Below are 18,487 nucleotides of genomic sequence, written 5' to 3' on the forward strand. Positions count from 1 at the left end.
GAGCCATCCTGAACTTAGTCTATCACATGATCACTTCATTCGCCATTGGGCACATTTCCAGTCAAGAGAAATGCGCTATGCTTGAAGGAGATATTTAGGGATGGCTCGTAGCCCGTTGAATTCAAGCCACTTGGAATGCAATTGTCGTATACTAGGCATATAGCGTACCATGCTTCCATGCACTAAAGTACGAACTGGGAAAAAGAAGAAGAATGTGAACCATGCTCAGACATTCGGTATGGAGTGCGGCCCGAATGTCTCTGAAAGGGTTTTTTGTTCTAGCTACCAGAGTGCGGTGGACCTTGAGCGAGCTGTTCTTGGGCAGCAAAACACGCGCAGCTATAGAAATCTGGAGGACCTGCAAAGGCAGGGACTCCAAGAATCTCTGAAGATGGAGTAAAAACGACATGGTTGCTGTTGATCTGTTTATTTGAAGATCTCTGCGTGGAAAGTTGGAACTGGTCGCAAACGAAACGTCCAAGAACGCCAACAAGCCGTTAGGCTGAATGATCTGCCCGTTTGCGGCCCCTCACACAGCGTGCTTTCTGTTATGCCTCGCGTGGTGTATTTCGGATGTCTTTAAAGATCAGTACTACTTACGTCCCTCCATTGAGTGAGTCGGCAACGGCTTTTGCGTTCCAGTGACTTGACGGGAATGACGATATGGCGCAGCTTCGAAGTGTGTGTGCCACTTCGTCGTTCAGGTGTGGCCGAATCGCACGCCGCCGTAAGGTTGTGCGATCCGGGGAGTTAGCTGGGCATAACTCAAGAACTCGCCAATACTTGTTACTAGTGCCGACCGTTAGGCGGCCTCTCATAACAAAACCTTCCAAATTTTATCCCATCATATCATCTCTCATAATTACATCACCATCTCTCTCATCCTCATCTTTACAACCGTTAACACACCTCACTGTCCCATTCCCTCCCACATGTCCACCCCAGCCACCTCCTCTCTTTCTCTGCTCTGCTAGCTGGGCTGTGTCTCAAGGGCCAGCATGTCTAGCTACTTTTGCAGGCGGCCTATATGCAGGATCCATGTATCTATGCCGTCTAGGCCAGGGTTGCGGGTTTCCCGGTGAGACGAGGGTGTTCCTCTCTTCCACAATAATAACAACAGTGCATGAATATATTGTTTGTTGCTATTCGTCCCGACGCCATACTATACAGCTCCCATTTTGCCTGGTAAGAGAGCAACATCATGGTTTCAAAGTTAATCGGTAATTGCCAATGGCTTGAACATGCTGTTATCAAGAATATGCCCGTACAGCATAGTATTCATTAATATTAAGTCCATTTTACTCGTTATGCCCATTAGCATTTAAACTTGAAGGTGTTACTGCTGAGGGCTATCTGGGATGTATTTGCACCCGAAATGCACGTATTCAAGTCCACACATTCGCATCATGTCCCACGAACCAGCGCAGAAACTACCAGCCGTCCTCGTCCTCGGACATCTGGAGAGCCCGCGTCAGGTCCGTCCGCCATTGACGCAGCGGCTTCTCCCCGAGCTTCAGCTCGGCGTAGGAGGACCTCAGCGGCTCTGGGAGCTCGTCGACGTCCAGCAGCCCGTCCTCATCAACGTACATCTCTACGTAGCCGATCATGGACATAGCGAAGGCGCCGATGTGCCTCCCCGCGTCGCGCAGGTAGATGCGCAGGAAGGCCTCGAGGAGTACGTGAGCCTTGGGGACGACCACCGGCTGCTCGCCCGACTTGAAAACGCCTGGAGGCGCGGCCGGGGCGCCATTGTGGGAGGGAGGACTGGTCTGGGCGAGGAGGAACGGCGGCGGGAGCTTGGACGCATCTGGGCGGACGAGGGAGTCGTTGAGAGTCGGCAAGAACCACAGCGTCTCTGACTGTCGGTACAGGCCGACGGTGAGCTCCGAGTTGGTGATGTGAAGGTGGAATGCTGGCGGTGGCGTGGGTCGGTCTGGGGAGCTGGCGAGGCATGTTTTCGGGCTGGGACATGGGCTGAGCCTGGGTAGGACTTTCAGAGCCTTTTCGCTAGCTGTTAGAAGATGGTCCGGAACGACATAGTCGACCGCCTTCTGCCAAGTAAGCTTAAAGGATCCGGTGTGTTCACGGTATATGGGCGCTTACCGCGACAATCGAAGGTATGCCATGGACTCTAAGCAGGCAGTGGCCCCAGAGAACGCAGGGGATCTGACAAGAATTGAGCGCGGATGCAATAGATGCCACGAACTGTTCCGAATGGTCTGACATGGTTTTTCTTATTCCCTATGCTTCTATCTATACTGTGAGCTTTTTGCCGTGATTTTGAGAGGGTATTTGCTACTTACTGTTGGTAGATGTAAGTTGATAGAAACAACTGATCAGGCAGTTGAGTTGAAAGGGGCGTAGGGAAATATTGTTAGTGAGCTAGCTGACTAGGCGGGCAGGCTCTAAATTTATCCAGACCACTGAGGCTTTGTGCTTTGTTCTGCTGTTGGAGAGGCCAGCGCTAGGAATAAGAAAGACCTGCGACTCCAGCTCCTGGGAATAATACTAAGACCGGGGGCCTTTCAATCCTGGGATTCAGGTCGCCGCTCCTGTTCCCGGAAATTAGAAGGCAGGGGAAGATTTGGGAAACGCAAAAGCTACCTAGGCTGTGAGTGTTAAAGGTTAGTGTTGCGATGTTGACCATCGCCTAACTATTGGCGTTATGAATTAACGCTGATGGCTCGAATAGCTACGGCTAATTCACCGGCAATCCCACGATAGTTTCCCTTCTCTTTACGCATAATTCTGAACCACCAGTTACCCCTATTATTCGTCAATTGCCACCGATACGTACGGTTAACCGTATCACCATCCTGGTGAAACCAACAGTTAGGTTGCTCTTGGAGCTTTGGTCTTCAAGCCTGCCTGCCAAAATCACGAGCTATTGTTTGCGTGTTATGACTGAGACGCGTTTTCCTGTCGGAATAGCATCGTTCTGCGACTGAACTACATTAGTTGACGGAGTCGGTCTTTAACTTTCGACTTTCGACTTTCGACAGCGTGAACGACTCGTATGAGCGGACGGGAATTGGATGTTCGCGATAGGTACCGAGATGAATCAACGTCTTTTACTCTAAAATGAGTTGACCTGACTTCGAGACACTAGCCACTCGAGGAAGTTGTGCTGCCTTCCGCTCGTGGCCATGGTCAGAATATTCTGTGGCGTTCGTTGGTCCAAAGCAAGGCTGGCCTCTAGGAACGGCCCCCAATTCCCGGGCCCCACGTCTGGTAATTGGTTATGGTATAGGCTGTACGGATACTCGGTTACACATATAGTGCCCTGTGCCGGATTACCCATGAGGTCCGAGAATGTGACTGAGGGGTTACGACTGTTACCGCATGACGTTACCGGCCTATGTTTCTTCTTGGGTCCTTGGTGCGGGACTAGGCCAAATCACAAACTTGCTGCGACAACAATCAGGCAGTTCCAATCCCTACGGTCACGCAAACTGGGGAGGGGTTTTCAACGTGGCATGCCCGTGGTCGAGCTAGATTGTCACTGGGGATGCGACGAGACACCGGTGAATGGACCACAAGCCGATGTTAGGGGGGACTGGGCCACTTCATCTGATCCCTTGGGCACCTAGGTAATCTACATACAGCTCCGGGCTGAGTACACCGTTGGCGCGGACAACCTGAGGTCTGTAATCAGTCTCTCGATCTGAATCTCTTCGTTTCATCTCTACACATGGCAGTTTAGAGTTTCCTTTTGCTTTTGCTTTTCAACCGAAGTGATCAATTCGCCGAACCATAACTCGACCGCCTCCATCTCCATCTCGAAGCACAGCCCCATGCCAGATAGGGGAAACCAGCCTGTTATGTTCAGGCTCTGGAGTAGTTTACAAGCGCACATTGCCGTTGATGTGTTTTCTTCCCTCAGGGTGTGCCCTGCAATCCAGAAGATTGATGCATTCGGGCATATGCTCATCACGGGATGAGTTGGGCTTTCCTGTTTCAAGCCGCCCGCGCAGTTTGACAAATTGACCCCATCATCCAACCCCAGGAAATGGTTGTGCCCGCGGACTCGGCCTCGAATCGAATGCCGATGTTTAGATGCAGCAGTGCGGAAGTCTCAATTCGGCCGTAGCCCCGCAAAGGCTGCCGCTTTGATGTCACCCAGCGAAACAGCATTGTACTCAACTCCAGCCCATCACGAGCCACGCCAACAACTCACTAGGTACGGTAACGAAGCCTGAATACGCCAACGTCTGATGGCTTCCCACCTGTGGAATGTTCCTAGAAATCCCCCACCGTTCCAACGACCCCTGAGCTGCCTCAGCCTGGCAGTTGATTCGCCATAGTTTTGAATGTACAGCATTACCCCTGCATCGTCCGTGGAGGCGGGCCTTTCTGTCTGACGATTCGCCCCATTGCGCCCAGATCCGCGCCAAGGATGCGTGGTTGAGACTCCAACCCCCTTCTCCACACAGGTGATACTGGTGCCCAGATGTACATGGGCATTGGTCCGTACTCAAAACTTCGGATGTGCTTGAGATTCGTGGACATAAGATGGCATACGAATCACTATTTAGTTCGGATCAGAGAACCTGCCCGTTTAGACATTTCAATGCTTCTACCTGCATTTGTCTCGTTCTCTTTGGTTGTAGGTCCTACCGTTCTATACACCTGGTAAACCAGCTGTCCGGTGTCAAACATCCACACTCCCTTTTGCAAGCTCCTGGTTAGATTTACGCACGCAATTGACAGTCATTTCAACCTGCAAATCCTGAATATCTTGTTCACTTGACACACCCTTCGCACCACAGAAAGAAAATGAAGGTTTCAACCGTCGCTCTCGCCTTGTCAGGTGGTGCATCAGCGTTGGTAAGTTTCGATGCTGCTGGGTTCCTCGTTTGCGGGCAACTCCTCTAATGCTTCAACCATTAGCCTGCTTTTAGCAACCTTGTAGCTCGTCAACCAACAGACCTGACCAACCGGAAAGTCGAGTTCAAGGGCGCCGAAGCCCCTTCACTGATCGATGACATGACCTTCTCCCGCGCCAAAACTGTAGCCGTACGAGATGAAGTGGTGGCGAACACAGGAAAGAGAAGCTTGGTGGCAGAGCCGAGGGAGGCCGCAGCCCCTGCATCAGATACCGGGCTTCGGACGGAGGCAATAGGTGACAATAAAGAAAACCCGACGACCGGGTTGACGGACTCGGATGCGGCTGAGATTGTTACTTCAATCGATTTCAGTGACAAGCAGGCGCCCGGGTCGCTAAATGCCAAGGGCCAGAGGAACCCGTTGCCGGGGTTGACTGCCGAGATGACGGATGCTATCATAAACCAGGGGCAGGCGGCTCTGAAGGAAGCCGGTGCGTGATGTGGCAGGGCTTAAGCGAAAACAATTCAATACTTGAGAAATCAAAGATCATGACTACGGGCACCTGTAGGCATTTTGCTTTTAACCGCCGTTGTTGACAAGAAAGTAGCTTTCGATGAAACTTGCAGTATTTCTGTTTTTTCTCAGTCTGGTCATCGAGAAGGTACTCGATGCTTCAGTGCGATATTCCGGGTCTGCAAGTATTGCCCCATCCTCATCCGAGAGTAGTGAGCTTGCTCTTCTATTTCGTGCCTTTGACTCATATAGACGAACATAAAATACCTTGTTGATGTCAAGAATGCCGAGTCAGTCTCGCCGAGTTTGCATCACGCCTTGGTCATCGGACATGCCGGCTGTTCGCCCCATTGTTTTCACGGCCCGATCGACGACCGCCTCGGATGCTTGCGGGCAATACAAGTGACATTCTCAGTTATGTCTGGCTCAATTGTAGTTATACCTAAGGCCAGAGAGGCTCCAGCAATGGAGCTGCTGGGACAGCTAGGCATACATGGATCGAATCTCGCGAGCTCTCAACTACATAAATGGCCCTTGTCTTGTCCATATATTCATGCCGAGCTTGACTCCTCTTTCTACCGGAAGACCAGCATGCAACACTCTTTCATCACCTTCTCCGCCGTCGAGCAGATTTGTCCAGAAAATCGCATTGCCCTCCACAGGCCGGAACGTGACTCCCGCCTCCCACGGTTCGTCACATGCCACAACCTTGCACCATTGCTTTCCAGCAGGCGCCCGAAGGCGTGGAAAGTTTGTCCCGCCTCCAACGATATCATCGCTAGCCTTGATGTAAGTGAAAAAGCTGCTTACACGATTTCCCCCTTCGGCCACCGATCTGTGCTGGCCAAGGTCGCCCGGGAACCAGTCCATGTGGGAGTGGTACTGCTGACCCAGCCCGTATTTGACCAACTGTATCGGCTCGAGATATGTTTGCGGCATATCTAGGCCCTGGAATTGCCGGGCACGTTCTTGGATGCACTGTGTTACCGCATCTGGCGTGACAGTTGTCGAATGCGACGTACGATGGGATGAAACTATATCGCCTTCGTGAGAGCTAACATTGGAACGAGCAAATGTGCCGTTTCTATGACGGAGTCAGCGCCTATCCCGTTGCGCTCGTGCTTACCATGTTATAGGAAAATGCTGCGGATTGCATCAATACTTACGTGATTTTCTGGAGATGACGGCTCTCAAACGGTGTCACAAAGTCATTGATATAGATAACCAGAGGAGAATGGGAAAACAAGTGAATCTTGTAATTAGAATGTTCACACACATAATCATCAAGATCATCATCGCTGCTGGAACCGTATGCAGCGGCTCCAAAGGCGAAAACTGCTGCAAATAGGCTCAACCGCATGACTTGATGGATTTTGAGGTCACCTTTGCTTCATCGCTTCATAAAAAGAAACCCCCGCTTTGTCAAAACGCGGAAGCGTTGAAATATTTGTCCCTGCGCAGTATGTTCTGCCCTCAAAAACACCAAAGACCCGTGACGGCCTGCGGCAATTTCATCCCTTTCATTTACCCGGACGTCCAATATCCGCTTTCTTGGCGCCCGTTCCAATTGGGGCACGGCCACAAACATTCAACGCCATCAATGATACCCCTCACCATCTAACTGATACAGCCCTGTTGAAGCCACCAATTAGGAGAAGGACGTATTCAAAAAGAATATTGAAGCGGCACATGTCACTTGGGACAGTGTAACAATCTAGTCACTAACTATCATTAATAGTGGAATTCAAAAAATATGGATGCGGTGTGAGATCTGAGCCCAGGTAGAGGAGTACTCCGCTGTAATTGGTAGAGGATATAGCAAGTCTAGCAGTCCAAAAGAAAGTGAAAGCTAGTTCATACCCTTCGAAGGTCCAATGAACACATGTATTAACAGCTAATGGTTGCATTACTACGGCTTTCACTAGGGTGCATAAGAAAAGAAACGCTCAGAGACGGTTGAGAAGTTATCCCAATCTAGCACGGAGCCGCCCTCCGCAGTAATATCTCTTCAAAGCCACGGAGGAAGCCCCTGACTCCTCCAAGCATCCACATGCATATTTGTGGGATGGTCGATGCAGCCTTCGTGTAACATCGCGTATTTCTGACACTAATACACAATCGTGCAGGCATACGCTGTTTGGCCACTTATCGATTGGCAATTGGGTCGCTGTCAACCCCTCTAATCACGGGTTGTACAATACTCTCCAAATATGCGTATTAAGAAGGGAAACCATCAGCTTGGTGCTGACCATCCCGTACTTCGATCACTTCCAGCGGTTCATGGCCTGGTTGCCACTTATCGCAGCCGTCAAAGTATCTTTTGCCAGACACGTTCAGAATTAGAAGCAAGGCGCTATTATCACCATGAGTCTCTGGATTCAAATTGTTCTTCTCGGATTGTTTTCTGTCCCTATGTGGGGTTGGAGCCATGTTAGTGGGACAGAGCTACAAGAGCTTCTGAGCAATCAAGACTACACACTCGTTGCTTGTAAGTGACTCGGCTGGGACGTCCTCTTGAAGATCATGTGTACAATTTCTAACGGTTGATTGCGCAGTTATTGGAGTAAGTTTCCCTTCATTAGTCTTAGACCTTGACATTGTTAAGAACATGACTAAATGGATGGAGGTCACCAGTCAAAGTAAGTGATTATCGCATGCGTTTGTTGCAAACAAGCCATTGACGAATAGCCAGTGATCAAAGCCAGCTACTCGACGCAGAATGGCCTACAGTAGCTGACGCAGATGGTTCCCATATAAGCATTGACTGTAACACTGAGGCGGACTTCTGCGAAAAACAAGACGTGCGGTCTTTCCCTGCAATCAGATTGTATCGCTCAGGGGGTGAAGTGTATGAACATTACAGAGGGCCTCGACTCGCCAGCAAGTAAGTCGTCGATATCGCAACGAGTCTCCGCAAGAAGAAACTGATGTTGGTGCAGAATAAAAGCGTTCGTGAAGCGCTCTCTACGACCAGCAGTCTCCGGTCTTGGGGCAGAAAATGTTACCGATTTCAGCTCGACCGACGACTACGTCTTCATCCTCCACCTGACGGACGCAGACGCGGGCAAGGGCCTCTATAAGCGCTTCCACGATTTGGCAACGATGTTTAGAGACCGTTACTCTTTTGGTGTTGTCCCGGCAAAGGAACAAGGCGGAGCTTCTACTCTCGAATGCTACAATAGTCCGGATGAGGTACAAAGGTCGACTCAGAACCTTGTTGACGACTTCAACTCGTTAAAGGGCTTCTTTGAGATATGCACCAGCCGCATGATTCCAGAGATGACGCGTGAAAACAAAAAGTACTTTACGGAGGTGCGTAGCTACAGCTGGTCCCGTCATCGACGGATCGTTGATCCGAGGAACTGCATGATTTGTAAATGCTGACACAACCGGGTCGGAATGCAGGGCACAGGAAACGTTTTGTACTACTTCGGTTCTCACTCCGACGACCGCGAGAGATTTTCGTCAAGTCTGCGAGAAACGGTTAGGAAACACATCAAGGACCTTGAGTTTGTTACCGTCGACCCCGTGGCCTTCCCGGAAGTTCCGGCGAATATAGGTCTGAAGTGGAATTTTCCCGCAATAGCCTTACAGGACAAAAGCAGAGGCCTAGTGTTTCCCTCGGAGAAAAACGACTACATCACTCCCAGCATGGTTGAGAACTCTCTTCGATCCTTCAAGGATGGCAATACCAGCCCCTCGCTCTGGGACCCTGTTGAGATAGGCACAAAAGACGAGGACTTGGGTGTGGAAACAAGTAACGAGGAGGTGGCAACTCATGATGAGCTCTGAGGCGACTCTGCTTGGATTTGAAAGAGAGGACAACTTCACAATTGTGTTCCGTGAGGCATTGGTTTAAAGGGTAAATGCGAGTGGGGAGACTGGCGGATGTGTAGGTCCTTGACATTACGCCCTTTTTAGCCCGATCAAAGCTGGGCAGGCACACCGCGCATCCAACGCGGCATTAATGTATTGAATTTCTTGGCCCGCGATCTTAAGTGAATAAATGTAGGACCATGTGGTACTGCTAAGGGTGGCGACATTGAACGAGCTGAGTCGATCTAGTAGAGAAATGTAGAAGTAGGCAATCATTAATCAATCAGGATCGTACGTACATGCTGAGATACGTAGCCAAGGAGATCCCGTATCTCGTCTGATGCTCGACACGATAGGTATTACGTACATACAAGTGCCGGTGTTTTAAAGTCTTTCCCCTTAATCAAGCTCCTTCGCTAAGTTGTTTGCCTCATAAAAGGAATGCCCACGAACGGACAAGCCGAACGGCCGCGATTGATGCGGGCGACTCACCAGCATGAATGCCAAGAGCCTATTACAGCAGGCGGGTATGAAAGGATATTCCACCTTTACGATATTGCCGGACCTGAACGATGGGCCAGATGAGAGTTGAGAAGAAGGGGAGAGGTCCATGACGTACAAACAACCCGCCATTGGTTGCCCCTTAATATATACTATGCCCACTATCCGTACCCATTCGCTAAATCATGAACGTGGGTGATGACAATGGAGGATGGAGATGGTTCCTATGTGAGATGGAGAAATAGGAATAGTGCAAGAGCTGACATACCTACAGCTCCTTGACGACGTCGGTTCATTTCTTTCCGAAAATTGGAGCTGACAAAACCCGAAGGCTCCGTTCCGTTCCTCTCGGCCGACTGGTAGCGATCTCCTTGCGAAGGTCCCTTACTCGACGGCTAATTTACAACAAAGCAAATCATTTATTATTCCGGATTAGCCAGGATAGCCTTAACCCCCCACGCTAGCCCGGTGATCACATTACACACACACCCCCGGCCACACACAGACATAGTGTAGGTAGTCTCTCTAAGCATAATGTTCTAGCCCCCGCCCCTTTACTTATTCCAACGCACTATTGCTATGTATAATCCATGTAAACGGTTGTTTGTCGGTTCCCGGGAGCTCCATGCCGGCCGCTCGTGTAGGAAATATATTGATGCGACCTAGAAAAGCTCATAGGGAATGGCTTGGCTTGCCTCGCCGGCGTCATGGTCGCACCAAGAGTCATGTTAACTGCGTGTTCAACCAGTGGGCTTGACTTGCCCAGGAGCGGTACCGTCGCTGCAGCCCCTGACGCACAATGTGGAGTGCACACATGAGGTTGCAAGGATCGTGCCAGAAAGCTTCATTTACACCCTACACGACATATCGTTCATTGGCGGAACAATGGATCTCTTCGGCTGCTCATTTACTCACCCGGTCATCATTGCCATTCTCCGTGAGACGCCCACCATCCAGAAAAAAAGGACCACAAGAAATTATCATCCGAAAGCGTCACACAGCTCGTACCACGCCTCTCTCCTTGCCAAAATACCGCCCCAACGTGGGTCGACCTGATTTCGGCCCAGTCGAGGCCATTGTTCTAGGTGAGGCAGCCCCATGACAGCGCCACATCATCTGGCCTAGGTAGAGAAACGACAGGATCCGAACAAGATGGGAAGAAGCATTTGGTACTCTGTAAACTTGAGTTATAAAGTACGGGATCGTCCGCCCTACATTCTAGAATTCTTGTCTATCACTCTCGATCCATCTGGCAAATCTTGTTCCATTCCAGCTACATACCTTATACAATCATTTCACCTGCTCTTCAAACCAAAATGCGTTCGTTCACTTCTCTCTTCACTGCCACCTTGGCGGCCGTCGGCGCTCTTGCCGCCCCTGCTGCTGAGCCGCCCATGACCACCGACCTCATCAAGCGCGCGTCTACTCCCTCCAGGTAAACATTACCCCGTGTGCCGACAAAACAAGCCGGCGGGAAGGAATAAAAGGACCTGCGTGGCTAACCCGATGTATGTAGCACCGGAACCAACAACGGCTACTACTACAGCTGGTGGACCGATGGCGCCTCTCCCGTCACATACACAAACGGTGCTGGCGGCTCTTATAGCGTCCAGTGGCAGTCCGGCGGTAACTTCGTCGGCGGAAAGGGCTGGAAGACTGGTGGTGCCCGGACTATCAAGTACTCCGGCAACTTTTCTCCCGTCAACAACGGAAACGCCTACCTGACTGTCTACGGCTGGACCAGAAACCCTGTAAGTCGACGCTCTGCACAACGAGTCCGCATTCGTCCATCGTCCTAATGTCGTTTGTCCCAGCTTATTGAGTACTACATTGTCGAGAACCACGGCGGTTACAACCCCGGCAGCGCTGGTACCCTCAAGGGCCAGGTCACCGCCGATGGCTCCGTCTACAAGCTCTACCAGGCCACCCGTGTCAATGCTCCCTCCATCGACGGCACCAAGACCTTCCAGCAGTACTGGGCCGTCCGCGAGAACAAGCGCAGCTCCGGCAGTGTTAACACCCAGACGTTCTTCGATGCTTGGAAGAAGGCCGGCATGAACCTCGGCACCCACGACTACATGATCATGGCCACTGAGGGCTACAAGTCCGCCGGCTCCGCCAGCATCACCGTCTCCTAAGCGAGCGGTTCTATCTTGATGTCAGACGAACGCACGGTTTGATGGCTGGTCAACCCGAATTATTACCACTCAAAGCTGGCAGGGATGATCGCTGGGTGATCGTAAAACCGGTTTGGGCTTCGGGCTGGAAGGATTGACCCTGCAATTTTCAACACAAAACTTTTTCACCCCCCTCGCTTGATCCGCCTTGAGATCAAGCTGATATACATAGATAGCATTCATACTTCTGTACATACATAACATGTTCGATGTCATCACCATTCAGGTGCTGGCAACGTCCTCCACACGCTGTTTCAACCTCTACAAAGTGTTGTACGCAGCCCGCATATGAAGACATGACCTCCACAGTAATTCAAACTCGCAGAATAGTGATCGACCTGGCTAAACCCTCTAGCAAAATTGATAGATCTGACTTGCTCGAAATAAGCTTCGCCCTCATAACTGCTTGCAGGTTATACAGCTTGGCGTGCAGCTTGGCGCGCGATCAAGTTCGATGCCAAGCAATCTATCAATGCGACTACTGCTGGCTCATCAGAGGCTATTGCCCCGGGCCGTTAGTCCTAGTATTTACCTACCTTGGGCAGGCGACCATGCTTCCGATCACGTTTGACCACGAACGGCTACGGCGCTAACCCCATGTTTTTGCCACTCGCTTGCACCTCAAAAGATTATTACCTTTGAAGCAAGCCCACCACTTGACGGTATCGGTAGCTAAGGAAGTCAAGTTATCATCGAGTTGTCCTCGGCTGTCTTCATGCGAGTCGTGGTAACCGAGAAAAGTAGTCAAGTCGGACGCTCATAAGCCTATGCAGGTACACGACAGCACAAAAATGAAGGAAATACATCATGGATATCGTGCCAGATACTCGACACAAGAGAGCACAGGGATTTACGGTAACCGTAAGCGCGAAATTACCCCTCTTCGAGAAACCTGCCAGTTGCCTACTTCTGAAGTGCGTCCGGCCTCTGTAGACTGGGACAATGCTGAGCGGATGGAGGGCCAACGTTCCAGGGTGAGAGACTCAGCGTTCTGTATTCCGAGAAGTTCGCCGTTCAAAGCCGATTGGAAAAGCCACATGCACACTTGAAAGGTAGACATTATGCCAGATATTAGCAGCAAGCGCTCCGCCGGATGGAGAAGCTATCTCAAACTCAACAGTCGGAACACTATCTCAAGTTTTGGTGGGGCGCTCCGGCGACTTGTTACCGAAAGGCAAGTAAATTACTAGTCAGAATCCCTGCCAGTGCCAGGGTGCATCAGATGAATTCGATGACAAGGGCGCAATTGAGACGTACGGCGCTGCAAAGAGACGATAGCACTTCAAGACCTAGAGCTCCGTTTGTTGGCGCCAAAACACAAGCCACCAAAAATGATTACAGGGTTACTTGTGAATACAGGTGTTGATGTGAAACTGGTTGGTGTTGGTTCTCGTTCAAGGAACAGCGCAGTCTTGGAGGAAATGACAACGCTGGAATCTCCAAGCAAGAACGGTAGCGAGGGCTCTTTCACGTTTGTGATACGGAGTAGAGTTCTGAGTATTAAAGATAGCAAAGATAAAGTCAGTAAAGAATATTAATCAAAATCAAAGACATAATCATATTTTTAACGCCGTAAACTCTGACTAGAAGGGATGGTCCCAATGTCACAACTTTCACTTCTTTGATCCGTGTTGTAAGGGGTATTTTGTTATTTATATTGGATATAGCTTTTACCCAGTACTATGGTCTATGAACCACCGAATTCCGCTCAAGCCAAACTTCGAGTATCTTAGAGTGTGTTGTCAAGTATGGGTTCTAGAGCACGGTTACACATCAGTTTGTTACTCATTTCACATACACAGAGGGTAACTACTGACATTATGCCGAGATGTCAGCATAAGCTACAGTATGTGTGATCCACATTCATAAACTAGCCCCGACCACTGACAGTGGCTCTCAAATAATCCCAAGACCTGTAACAGACTTTGATTGCACCCACTTCTGCCGCAATGCCGATTTCCATTCAGACAGTATTTGGATCTGTCCATCAACTAGGATCTCTCCCGGTTGTAGATCTTTCAACAAAGGTGGTACGATAAGCCAGTCATGGCTGGGTTTACAGGCGGATGTATGCCCCGGCGTGAAGTTCTGGCTCCTGACGGCTGAGAGGCAGGGCAGACAAAACTTCAAGTCGATGCAATACCAGCACACAACGAACTTGTCGGATGGGTCGAACCTCCCCAGACAGTGGTTGCATGAAAGGGGATCACCTTCTGAGAAGACTTTGGTCAGGCTGATTTGCTTGCCGCGTCTCCTGGGAGACAATCCTCCGATGCGCGGCGAGCTGGACCTTCTCTCGGTGGTTAAGTGACCAGAGAGATTGGCGTGTAGAGGTGGCATCCGTGTTGATTGCCACAGAGCTTGAGCATTCACCCTGTCGCCGGCGGCGATGAGCGTACGCTGGAGGTGGCGGATGCTGATCTCGTCGTTCTGCGGCTCATCGTCTTCAAGGAGCTTGAGGCAGTCGGATACAATGCCACTTAGAAGCTGACGTGATTCGGCTTCCCTGTTCCGTAAACGGTAGAGAAGGATCAGGAAGACCGCAGCCTCATTAGAGTCGAAGCCAGCCATGTGCAATGGCACGTTGCTGTTCTGATACTTGCGTTGCTGCTCCATGAGCTGTTCAAGCTTCCTGACCCAAGGCTCTACAGTTTCGGATCGCAGCACCTGGTCCACCTCGAGCGCTTTGAGGGCGTACGCTCTGGCGAGCTGTTTGAAGGAGGCAATGTATTCAACTCGCACGGCCAAGCTGCCTCTTGCCTTGTACTCGACGAAGCAGATGCTTTCCTGAATGGAAATTGCGTTGTCATATTCTTGCGCCGCCATGTAGACATTTCCCAAAGCGTTTCGCAGGTAGAACTCTTTCCAGGAGTCTTGGGCGTCGTGTGCGGATTCAATGCCGTTCACGTAACGGTCTGCGAGGACACCTGTCTTGCCCGTTCGAGCGGCTGCTTGGGGGAACCACTCCTTGATGGATTGGTCTGGGATTTGAGTCAACAGAAACAGCACGAATCGGGAGTTACCCATTTCGGTGTATCGACCGTCCAGCTCCTCAAACAGACTCATCATCTCCGTCACTCGGTTGTTCTCAGTCAGAACCCTCATATAAGCCACTTCTGGCTCAAAGTCGGGGGCTTCGTAGGCGTTTCGCATCGCTTTACGACAGTACGTCAAAGAGCTCTCGACCCTCTTCATGCGATTGTAACACTCAGCAATTTGAGCTTGGTTCTTGTAGAGTCGCCATTTCGCGCCCTTGAGCTTCCGGTCCGTCTTGTAGTGGCCCTTTGCCATACGATCCTGCTCGACAACCTCGCACATCAGATGAAGCTTAAGGGCCTTCTCGTAGTTGCCATTCAGAAAGTGACACAAGCCCATCCGACCGCAGCTCTCTACAATATTAGAGTCCTCGGCGAGGGCCTTTTCGAAGTACTCCAGCGCCTTCATATGTTTTCCCAAGTTCAGCAGAGTACTGCCAACTCTCCGATACCAGTGTCCGGTTTTGGGATGATTCGCCCACTCAGCTGCCTGTTGTATTCTGGTCTCCAGGGGCACTTCCTGCCAGTGATATTCAGAATCGGACCACTTTGCGCCGTCCTCCATGAGAGGCAGAGATTGCACAACACCAAAACAAAACAGTGTCGGCATATACATTCCAAACCCTTCTACAAGCCATGCCTTGGAGAAGGTTCTTCCCATAGGCTCAAGCAGGCTGGCTGGGCTTGATGATGCTGCCGTGACCCAGACCTTTTGCTCCGAAGACAAAGCGCTCGTAACATCCGGGTCTTGAAGCCACCGAGAGACGACTTGGATGTTATGATCGGTCCATATATCCAAACTCTCCTCAAACAGGTTTGTCCACGTCAAGAGGATCGTGGGGTCGGTCAGCATGGTGTAGAGGCGACTGCCGATGTCGGCCTTCTCGGCTGCGGAAACAGAAGTGGTGTCAACATCCTCCAGATGCTCCTGCCAATACCAAGCGGCGTAACGCTGTAATGACAGGCCCTCCTCGCCAAGAGTGAAGTATTTCGGGTCGGTAAAGATTCGCAAACAGGTTTTGAGGACGTGTAACCTTGCGTCGGCAAGCTTGAACCCGATAGAAGGATGTTCCGCATCTGCCCTCAGGTTTGTCGACACATCTTCTCGGAAGAACTCCTTGACCGAGGCGTGGAAGAAGTTAACATAGGTCGTGCGCTTATTCGAGAAGTATTCGATATCTCTCTCCATGTCCAAGAAGTCGGGACTGGTCCTTTTTTTCGGGTCCAGTTCGAGGGATATTAGCCGGCGGTGAAGTTCGTGTCGGTCAGCAAGATCGGCCGTCGACAGTCCGTCTTCACGCTCGAGGGTGAAGAAGCAGGAGAACTGCCCCCTTAGAGACTCCTCGAGCCGAAAAGGGGCATCTCCCATCTTGAGCGTCAAGATAGACTCGATTTGCTCAAGTGTGAGACCCATTTCCGCTACCGAGACCCAACGCAGAATCTCGTTCAAATCTTCGGCCTCTTCTTGAGTGATGGATGAACTGAAACCCAGCACGGCCTTCTTCAGCATGCCATCAATCTCTGTGGGGTGGGATTTCAAGCTCTCGATGATTCTCCTTGGATGCCGTATCCTGTTGAGTTCGGCGAGCATGAACTTGGCCAAGATGAAGAGACCGTCCACTTGTTTCGTCATAATCTCGATGACGCTTCTCTTAAAGTCTTCCGTGGAGCCTCTCAAGACTCGTGCGGAGTTTACACCCTCGATAATGTAAGACACAATATCTGAGCCGTTGCGATCGGGTGTTACATGCAAAGTACGAAATTGCTGGCCGCCTGTCGAATCATTACCGAGGGAATCCATGATATCGTCCGAGAGGGTCGACCGCCCAATCAGGGCAAGTTGTACTCGTGTTCCGTGCTCGGGCTGTTGATTGAGGTCGTCCAGCAACGACAGAAACTCCCTCAGTTCCCGTGGGTCGACCTCGTCTAAGCCATCCATCAACACGTAGATGTGCCTCTTCCATTTATCGGGCACGCAGGGCTCAACAAGCAACTTTCTAAACGCGCTGGGAATAGTCTTGATGTCGTCACTTGTGGAGACCTCGCGTACGAGTTGCTTGCCATAGAAGACATCTTGCTCGCTGATCTGATAGGCGATATCTCTAAGCGCTTGCGTCATGGAGCGGGATTGCGGGTTGTTTTGGCGGAAGAAAAAGTACCCCATCATGCTGTTGGTTTCCTGCTTGTTGAGCAAGTCTTGACCCCACGAAACGAGACGAGAGGTCAGATAGGACTTTCCTGTTCCAGGATTTCCAGATATCCAGAGGAACCGGATGCTACCAGCTAGCCAGTCTTTCAGGGAGGGGTCCTCAAGAATCCAGTCGCAGGTCCCTCGTGTCCTTGTCCTGTTGAGTGCAAGATAGGTGTCTTGTGGGTAGACAGAGGGCTGTAAAACACCCTTGAGTTTATCTCGGTTAGTCGAGAGGGCTTGTTCCCTTGTTTGGGGTACTCGAGTTTCTGTGCGCAAGGTCTGAACGTTGACATCTACTCTTGACATCATCTCGAGTAGTCTTTCTTGATTTGAGAGGGAGCGCTTCACGCCAGCGCTGGTCTCGGCAATGACGAGCCGCTCTTCGCCCTCGGTCAGAGAAGCCAGCTTCTTCATGGCGTCAGGCACTTTGCTCTCGGCCCCGAATAGACGCTTAAAGTATGACTTGAGACGCCCCCTCCGGACCTCGTGTGTTGCCAGGACAAAGATCTCGAATATGGTGACTAGAATCTTGACAATCTTGTCATGGAGTTCGTTGGACATTTTTTGGGAGACATAAAATTTTAGCCGAACTGTGAAGTCTTGCATCTGGTCGAAGAGTTCGATGATGGAGTCGTAGCAGGCCGAGACATCCCTGGCGGCGTTGATCAAATACACGACGGCGGCGAAGATGGTCTGGCCAGGGGGGAAGATATCTTCCGACGCCCCTGCCAAGGCCTCGCCGACGACCTCGAGCGGCTTGCAGGCGGTAGAGAGGACCTGGAAAAGGGTCTGGCGTTTCTCTCGGAAACTAAGAAACTGTTCATTCTGAGAGTTGATGACATTCAAGAGGTCCTCGGTCGACCTCATGGGCGGGTTCATGTAGTCTTTGAGGTCAAGGCCAGTAGAGCTAGCATACTGCTTCTGGGCGTCGGCGAGAATGGCAGCAAACTGGCGCTGTATGCTATCTGAGCGCAACAGTTGCGCCTTCTCGTTGTCCATGATGGGAGGATCGCGGAGCAGAAGCTGGGTTGGGAATAAGGTAGTTTGTCAGCACGATGCTCTGGTCTATGCAACGGCCGAGTCCTATGCCTAGATCGGATTGGGCAAAAGGAAGACCCCAAATAGACAAGCCGAGAGTAACGTAGGTAGCGTAATCCCCAGATTCCGGGGCCCGGAAGTAGGCCTAAGCAACGGGAGGAGTGCGGGAGTTACCGAAAGGTCACATTTGTTTGGCGAGACTTGGGCCAGATATCAGATACCTAGGGCCAAACGAAGGAGCGCTTAGGCAGCAGCGAGACCAATCAGTCCGAGGCGGCGAGAAGGCCAAGCCCAGTCAGGCGAAGGAAGGCGGTGAATGGATGCAGGTCAAATGCCGCTCGCCGCGTGACAGCCCTGCCTGGGCCAGCATGTCAGCTTATTGGAAGCAG

At 51.0% G+C, this 18,487-nt stretch overlaps 6 protein-coding genes across 6 annotated transcripts; 3 read left to right on the forward strand and 3 right to left on the reverse strand.

The window, feature by feature from the left end:
- Positions 1–1,430: 1,430 nt before the first annotated feature.
- GLRG_01734 (uncharacterized protein) lies at positions 1,431–2,226 on the reverse strand (the record flags this gene model as incomplete). Its single annotated transcript, XM_008093068.1, has 2 exons — positions 1,431–2,048; positions 2,104–2,226. The coding sequence occupies 2 exons, from the start codon at positions 2,224–2,226 to the stop codon at positions 1,431–1,433; spliced, it is 741 nt and encodes a 246-aa protein (XP_008091259.1).
- Positions 2,227–4,776: 2,550 nt separating this feature from the next.
- Positions 4,777–5,325, forward strand: GLRG_01735 (uncharacterized protein; the record flags this gene model as incomplete). Its single annotated transcript, XM_008093069.1, has 2 exons — positions 4,777–4,827; positions 4,891–5,325. The coding sequence occupies 2 exons, from the start codon at positions 4,777–4,779 to the stop codon at positions 5,323–5,325; spliced, it is 486 nt and encodes a 161-aa protein (XP_008091260.1).
- Positions 5,326–5,859: 534 nt separating this feature from the next.
- On the reverse strand, positions 5,860–6,700 carry GLRG_01736 (oxidoreductase; the record flags this gene model as incomplete). The annotated part of the gene is made up of 2 exons (XM_008093070.1): positions 5,860–6,424; positions 6,507–6,700. The coding sequence occupies 2 exons, from the start codon at positions 6,698–6,700 to the stop codon at positions 5,860–5,862; spliced, it is 759 nt and encodes a 252-aa protein (XP_008091261.1).
- A 1,052-nt stretch (positions 6,701–7,752) lies between these two features.
- On the forward strand, positions 7,753–9,132 carry GLRG_01737 (uncharacterized protein; the record flags this gene model as incomplete). Its single annotated transcript, XM_008093071.1, has 5 exons — positions 7,753–7,828; positions 7,896–7,979; positions 8,165–8,224; positions 8,288–8,652; positions 8,746–9,132. 5 exons carry the CDS (start codon positions 7,753–7,755, stop codon positions 9,130–9,132), a joined length of 972 nt encoding a protein of 323 aa, XP_008091262.1.
- A 1,841-nt stretch (positions 9,133–10,973) lies between these two features.
- GLRG_01738 (glycosyl hydrolase family 11) lies at positions 10,974–11,795 on the forward strand (the record flags this gene model as incomplete). The annotated part of the gene is made up of 3 exons (XM_008093072.1): positions 10,974–11,092; positions 11,174–11,408; positions 11,472–11,795. The coding sequence occupies 3 exons, from the start codon at positions 10,974–10,976 to the stop codon at positions 11,793–11,795; spliced, it is 678 nt and encodes a 225-aa protein (XP_008091263.1).
- A 1,935-nt stretch (positions 11,796–13,730) lies between these two features.
- On the reverse strand, positions 13,731–18,059 carry GLRG_01739 (NACHT and TPR domain-containing protein; the record flags this gene model as incomplete). Its single annotated transcript, XM_008093073.1, has 1 exon — positions 13,731–18,059. The coding sequence occupies one exon, from the start codon at positions 18,057–18,059 to the stop codon at positions 13,731–13,733; it is 4,329 nt and encodes a 1,442-aa protein (XP_008091264.1).
- Positions 18,060–18,487: the final 428 nt, after the last annotated feature.

This window comes from Colletotrichum graminicola (genome assembly GCF_000149035.1).
Source record: "Colletotrichum graminicola M1.001 genomic scaffold supercont1.7, whole genome shotgun sequence".
In the NCBI taxonomy this organism is placed as follows: Eukaryota; Fungi; Ascomycota; class Sordariomycetes; order Glomerellales; family Glomerellaceae; genus Colletotrichum; species Colletotrichum graminicola.